The 7,397-nt window shown below is 45.2% G+C and overlaps 1 protein-coding gene across 1 annotated transcript; it reads right to left on the reverse strand.

The window, feature by feature from the left end:
• Window positions 1-1,190: 1,190 nt before the first annotated feature.
• LOC142793660 (uncharacterized) lies at window positions 1,191-5,466 on the reverse strand. The gene is made up of 2 exons (XM_075885795.1): window positions 5,131-5,466; window positions 1,191-1,453 (listed from the first exon to the last, which is right to left on the reverse strand). Exons 1-2 carry the CDS (start codon window positions 5,464-5,466, stop codon window positions 1,337-1,339), a joined length of 453 nt encoding a protein of 150 aa, XP_075741910.1. The 3' UTR covers window positions 1,191-1,336.
• Between the last annotated feature and the right edge of the window lie 1,931 nt (window positions 5,467-7,397).

Consider the following 7,397-nt stretch of genomic DNA (forward strand, 5'->3'; position numbering starts at 1 on the left):
CGGCAATTTCTTTCTAACAGTCAAAATTGTCAGATTGCACCGCTCTCTCCTCATATCAAGGTCTGCGATATCTGAGGAGCTGGTGAGCAAGAGCATTTACTAAAAGTAAAGTAGCTGTTATTTCGTGTGCGAATACAACCGATTAGCGAAGCTACTTGGAAATGGGACGCAAACGACACTGCGCCTGATGGCGGCAAGAACAAGTGAGTGAGTGCGCGCGCAGCGCAGCGCCATCTATCTGCCCCCGCGCCTGTTTAACTTGACGCGCTTTCCCGGCGCAGGGAGCTTCGACGGCAGAGTGCGGGCTTAAGGAGCTTCGCTTTTAAAAAGAAAGTTTCGGTGGGCCATGATCATGCGCGGAGTCCGCAGCTCAGAATCGCATGAGCCGCGGCCCTCCTGCGTGCTCTCTCGACCGGATCGAGCTCGGCCCGTGAGTTTACTCTAGGCAGCGAGGATGCGAACTGTTGTACTGCTCGGCGTTGGATAAGGCGACACGCCCAAGTGGCGTCGTAGAGTACAGCCGGCGCATTGCAGTCTGGGCATTGCTGCTGGTAGTGAGGGGCGGTATCCCCCGGCACATGCAGTGATTAAGCGTGTGGTGCGAAAAGCTATTGGTTTGTGGCTTCATGAAACTGCTTTGATATGTAACGCTGTACGACAGCCGTAGGTGGCTATGAGTTCATTTTGATTGTTGTGCTTGGCGAGCCTCAAGTCGAGCACTTTTCTTTTGTTCCATAAGCTTCAGTGTTCTTAACGCAAGCGTTCTTTAAGCACACTAGGCGTGGTATGTACCGGCGTCTGGACTGGCAGCCGATACCGACGTGGTTCATGAATGTGATCTTGAGTGCCTGAGTACCCTGAAGCACCACATTGTCATCTGGTTCCCCGCCCATCTCGGCCAGGTGCCGGGTGCCCCATCCAACGTCAAGATCGCCCATGATGCAGCGCGCGCACTTACCAACCGCGCCGCCACAGGGCAACCCCATCTCGCTGAGTTAGAGACCAATTGTGATGCGCCCATTACGCACAACGACACAACAAAGCGCTTTTACCTTGAACGCTGCATTTTCCACCCCCATATCCGAAACTTTACAGACCGTAGGCGCTAACCCCATTACAGAAACACACGCCCATTACAGAAACACACGCCCAATACGCCCATTACAGAAACACACGTACCCAAACCTTGACAAGCTTCACATTTATTATCTTGATGCATTCCCCAGTGACACATGCCCCTCATGTGGACACATGGCGACATTCGCACACATCCTTTTGGAGTGTAGAAACACTCCACCTGCCCGACTCTACCTCAAACAAGTGGTTCCTCGGGAGCTCACTTCTCGCCGAGCAGCAATGGGCCGTCCAGCAGGCCCACGAAGCGGCCGCCAGGTACTCCCTGTCGGTCTCTACGTGGGAGACGCCTGGCACGTGCTAAGCATGTCCTGCAGAACTAAAATAAAGTTTTTCATTCATTTCCATTCCTCATCATTATCACTGTCACCATCATCAATAATCACAGTGAATTTCGAATGACCAGTATATGTGTAACATACCCGGTTGTCGTGCGGTTTTAGTAGCCTTAGCGCTTTAAACATTTCAACACGTAACATACATACAATGCCAAAACTATCTTCTTACACAAGCGGGGAAGAGGAATGAACGAATGAATTTATTTATTATTTATTTAATACATACTGCGGACCACACTTCGGTCCAAGCAGGAGAGCATGGCGTAATACAAAGAGAAATACAATACACGCAAAACAAAAACAAAACAGTGCACAGTTACTCAGTATCGCAAGTACTAGATTCGATTGTCTGGTTCCAGTCTGAAATGGTGCGTGGAAAAAATGAAAATTTGAACGTGTCCGTTCTCGCGAAGTACGGAGTTAGTGCATTTGGTTGGTGATGTCTTGTCGGTCTTGTGTTTAATGGAGAAAGAAAAGGGGTTGGATCAAGGGAAAGTTTACGATTATATAAAAGAGACAGAAAATCAAGGCGGGACTTCTTTCTACGATCCTGAAGGGAAGGAATATTATTAGCTAGCATTAGGTCTGTGGGGGAGTCGGTTCACAAAAACCTAGAATAAACAAACCGAATGGCCTTCCGCTGAATCCTTTCAAGTTTTTTAACGTTTTGTTTAGTATGGGGGTCCCACACGATACTCGCATACTGCAGCTTCGGCCTAACGAAAGTGAAATAACTAAGAAGCTTTACGTTTGGAGGGGAATTTCTGAGCTTATATCTTAGGAAGAATAATTTCCGAAAGGCAGACGAGCAAATATTATCTATGTGCATGTTCTATAATAAGTTGTTTGTTAGCGTAACGCCGAGGTACTTATAACTGTCAACCTGTGTGAGAGAAGACGATCCTAATTTATACACGTGTTCACTGGGGTTTTTCTTTCTCGTTACACAGAGATATACACTTTTTTTCCAAATTTAATTCCATTCCCCATTCTACACACCACTCCCGCACGTTTTCAATGTTTTTCTCGAGTTCGTTCTGATCATTAGTACATGTGACTTCCCGAAACAAAACACAGTCGTCAGCGAACAATCGAATTTGAACAGTAGGGTCAACAACAGTTACTAAATCGTTATTATACAACAAAAAAAGCAATGGTCCCAAAACACTACCTTGTGGAACCCCAGAGGTGACAGGAAGACACCGAGATTCTTCTTCGTTAATTTTTACAAGCTGTTGGTGGTTGGATAGGTAGGCTGCAATCCAGGAAACAAAAATATCCGGAATGTGAATGTTTTTAAGTTTTGCTATTAGTTTGTCGTGTGGTACCTTGTCGAAAGCTTTTTTGAAATCTAAAAATATAGCATCAATTTGGCCGTTATTGTCAAGACACGCTGCGAACGAATGAATTATTGTCGCCAATTGGGTTGCCGTGGAATAACCTTTTCTAAAACCATGTTGAAAATTTGTTAGTACGGCATTTTCGTCTAGAAATTCAAAAAATCTGTTTGGAAATAATATGTTCAATGATCTTGCAGCATTGAGACGTTAAAGATATCGGACGGTTATTTTGAAAGCTGGACCGGTCACCTTTTTTAAAAACGGGAACAATCAGAGCCATCCTCCAGTCACTCGGCAGCTTCCCAGTGGACAAAGAAGTACGAAATATTACTACAAGAAACTTAGCAAGTATTTCGGCATATCTGCGTAAAAAGGCGTTTGGAATCTGGTCTGAACCACATGAAGACTTGGTTTTCAAATTTAACAGCATAGATAGTACACCACAGTAAGATACAAAGTCAGCGTCATAAATGCCAGGATCTGATATTAACAGTGGATACGTTTGCGCAGGAGAAAACACACTGTGAAAATAATGATTAAAATATTTAGCAATAATTGCAGGGTCAGAAACGAGGTCCCCATCGATTTTCATTTCCCTTACAGGCAAACGTCATCACCATCAAAATTAGCAAGACATATTTCTAGATGGTCAAGTACAGATTTGTCATTAGCTCGTGAGTAATCTTTGAAGCGCCGTGTCGTCGACCTATCTTGGGAGCTTAACTTGAGAAGGGGTAAAGTAACGCATACTAAGTGGTGGTCAGATATCCCGGGTTCTATTGTAACAGAGTATCGGTCAAAATTACGGGGAATAAATACAAGATCCAGAAGGGAACTACAAGGGCCCTGTACACGAGTTGGTTCGTTTACTACTTGTATTAGGTTATGTGTAAGCATGATATCAAACACTATGTTTGTGTGTTTCAAAAATTCTGAACCAGCCATCAATCGTTTCCAGTCAATCCCTGGAAGGTTAAAGTCCCCAATCAGAAAAACTTTGCTGTTCACATATTTCGACATGTGCTCTCGAAGTCTAGTTAGATATTCTGATGGGGAATCAGGAGGCGTGTAAAGCGCGTAAAGAATGAAAGAGTACCCCCAGCACAAAACCTTCATGCACAGGCATTCAAGTTCGTCGATATCAGGCAACAAAACGACCCGTATGTTGTTCTTCAAAAGAACAGCCACGCCCCCGCCTCTGGAAGCCCTGTCTTTACGTAAGATTTGATAGGATGCGGGAAAGACGCTGTCATCTGATATGTCGCTTCGGAGCCAAGTTTCAGTCACTACGACAATGTGCGGGTCATTTTGAAGCAAGATAATTTCAAGCTGGTCAGTTTTATTTATTAGACTACGAGCATTCAGGTTCAGCAGGCGCAGTTGCTTTTCTTTGATTGGGTTCGCATTACTGTTAGGGGTGTTCCTGGTTTTTCGGTTGATTGGCCTTTTGGAAGTATTTTTGATCATGATGCATTGTTTAATGCCTGAGCCTGTTGCCTCGTCTGTGGACGATTTGGCTCTCGTTCGTCGTTTTTTCGTAGGAGTAGGCGTTCATCTTTTTCGGTATCCCAAGTGTAAACGTTGCTATTGATGAATAGTTTGTCGAAAACTAGCGACACTTTCTCTTTTTTGTCGCGGTTTGGTTTCGAACTTGCCCACAGTTTACGTCTGACATCTCGCACTCTACGGGAGAAATCTTCACCAATGGAGAAATCTGAACCTTTTAGCTTAGATCCTTGCTTAAGAATTGAGATCTTGTCGTGTGCGTCTTGCAGCTTAAAAATAACTGGTCTAATCTTGTTTGGTGCAGGCCTACCTATTCGATGGATGCGCTCAATCCTAATTGGTTCAAGCTCCAACAAGTCTTGAATTACTTCTTTGTTGACAACGTGTTCAAGTGTGTCACTGGTCTCGTTGTCCCTTTCCGGTAAGCCGTACACTATTAGGTTCGATCTTCTACTATGGTTTTCGGGCTGATCAACCTGCTTTTCTAGTTGATGAATTACGGTGCTCATAGAAGCTATTTGAGTTTGGCAAGCAGCAATTTTGTTCTCTAAAATAGTCAAGGCGTCCAATTTTTTCTCTATATCGGTTAGTCGCTTTTCTTTTATGTCCTTTATGTCAGCAGCTATGCTCTCTAGTTGTTTAGCAATTTTAGCCAAATCAGGACCAGGATTGGTCTCAATGTCTCCGCCCAGAAGGAGCAGTTGTCGCAACAAGCCAGAACCATCATAAAACACACCAGAAGACCATGGGCACGGCAGCACAAGTAAGAACGGGTCGCCTGAGCGAAAGCATTTTCCGTAACGCCTGCTCACCTGTAGAAGGAAGACAAACGGATTTTGAGACCACCGCATACCGGCCATGCTGCCGTGCCCAGTGGCCGAGGAGTGAACAGGACGCTCATACATAGCCGGAATATGCAACGGCGCCACCTGGACGGCTTCTGGTATCAGTGATGCCCACGTGGCTGATATCTGTAGAGGCAGGTGGTCCGGGTGTGCAGTTGATGACCGGCAAGGAAAGATGAGGCAGGTCGCAGGGTGCGGCGCATGCGCATCTCGCACTCGCAGATCGAAAGGTTCGGGAAAAAGGGGGCCCAGCAATCCAAGGAACTGTAGAAGGAAGACAAACGGATTTTGAGACCACCGCATAGTGGCTGTGCCGCCGTGCCCAGTTAATTTGATCCATGCCGAAAGAAATTAATTAATTTGATCCATGCCGAAAGAAATTACGCGACGACGCTTGACAGCGGTTAGGGTAAGGGTTTTAAATGTCGATGAAAAACTTCATGCCACGCCTTCGCAGGAGTCAGTTGACCTCTTCTGTGCACCTCTCCTAATGGCAGTCGAATGACAATTCCGAGCAGAAAATTTCAATGTTTTTGATGAAGTTAAGTTCTGGCCTGTTTCGAAAAGGAGGTATAAACTTTTGAAGCAGTGTAATTTTTTGTTTCGACATCTCCTTGCGTTTACATTAAACGATTCTGTTTCAAATTGATGAACACCATTATCTCCCTCTCTGCACAATCGGCACGAAAAATGATTAGAAAGCCCGACAGCCATGGCTATTCAGTGATTCTGGCCCCGTTATCCGACGAACGAACAAATCACAATATAACCTTATAACACGCGCAACAGAAACGAAGTGGCTACGGGATATTGTTATATGAACAAGCAAATACGAACCTCAAGGAAAGAGAGACGGGGAATGAGTGAAAGCAAAAAAATAAACAATGAAAAGAAAGTAATAAAAACGAACGAAATATAAGAATTCGGATGACACTTTAGTAGGTGCTTCCTGTCACTCGAAACGGCGCACAGAAGCCGCGCCTATACAAAGATTTTCATCGCCGCTGCTGATAAAGTTGGTCACAATTTCATGAATGACATTTCGAGCCGGCAGACGGCGAATAAGAAAAAAAAGAGGGAGGCTACAGGTGAGATGGGAGCAAGAATAGATACCTTGTGTATTTATGTGTATAGTGGAAGAGAATTGCGTTCTCGAAACGGAGGGGCCGCTGCCGCGCAGCAGATATGACAGCTCCGCCGGCTTTGACAGCGGCATATTTGAAACGCACGTCTCGCGCACCCTGGCGGCCCGTATTATTACAGATATGCGAGTGTATCCCCGTGCGGGCCCTCTTTCTCCGTGATCTCAATCTTCCGGTGGCGCCTCCTTTTGTCGCACCTGGCGATCACGTCGGCACTCAATCAGCTTGAACGAGCCGGTTACGCAGACCTTATATAGAGGCATATCTTATCTTATAGAGGCATATCTTATAGAGGCACATCTTATATACCTCTCCTCGTCTCACTCGACGACGTCCATTTCGACGGGATGTTTGGCCATTTCTGCTGTCATATTGAAGAACTAAAGGGTTTTTCCGAGATTTCACGGGAGACCTGCTGCAAAGGCTGTTAGAAGCGCTTCTGCGAATCGTTTATGCGTCAAATGCATCCGTGGTGCTGTGATGCAATACCTACTTTCTTTTTTTAGAATCTATCAACAGGTGCACTCTAAAAAAAATATCGAGTAAAAAGGGTGTCTTTTTGTCCCACAACAATAATCGTCATCAGGCTCGCGTGCGCTTCCTTTCTTGAAAACTCGGCGCTGGCCACTTTCTTATCGAGAATCCAATATAACCCTGATAATGGGCATGTCGATCGTGACCGGAATGTACCGGGCGCGGAGCGATAGCGCAAGGGTGGAACGCAATATGGATGGCGATTATTGTTGTGGGACAAAAAGACTCCCTTTTTACTCGCTCTTTTTTTAGAGTGTAGAAAAAAAAATTCGGCAGATCCGACGTACCTGGAAATCAACGTTATGCGAACCATGTGGAGCAAAGGTGAGATCGTGTTGTAATTTTTTGATTGAGCGACATGTCACGAAATAATGCTGATGATATGTGCAAATGTTGCACGCACAGACATATGCTGAATAGTTTCAGATGTTGATATAACCAGTTGTTTGCACTTGCGCAACGATATAAACTGGAACATGCGTATTAGCAACAACAGAAACTGATATCAAGCGCTGATGCTCGTGAAGATGATGGCCCTGGACACTGCTACATAAATCA

This window comes from Rhipicephalus microplus, chromosome 2 (genome assembly GCF_043290135.1).
Source record: "Rhipicephalus microplus isolate Deutch F79 chromosome 2, USDA_Rmic, whole genome shotgun sequence".
In the NCBI taxonomy this organism is placed as follows: Eukaryota; Metazoa; Arthropoda; class Arachnida; order Ixodida; family Ixodidae; genus Rhipicephalus; species Rhipicephalus microplus.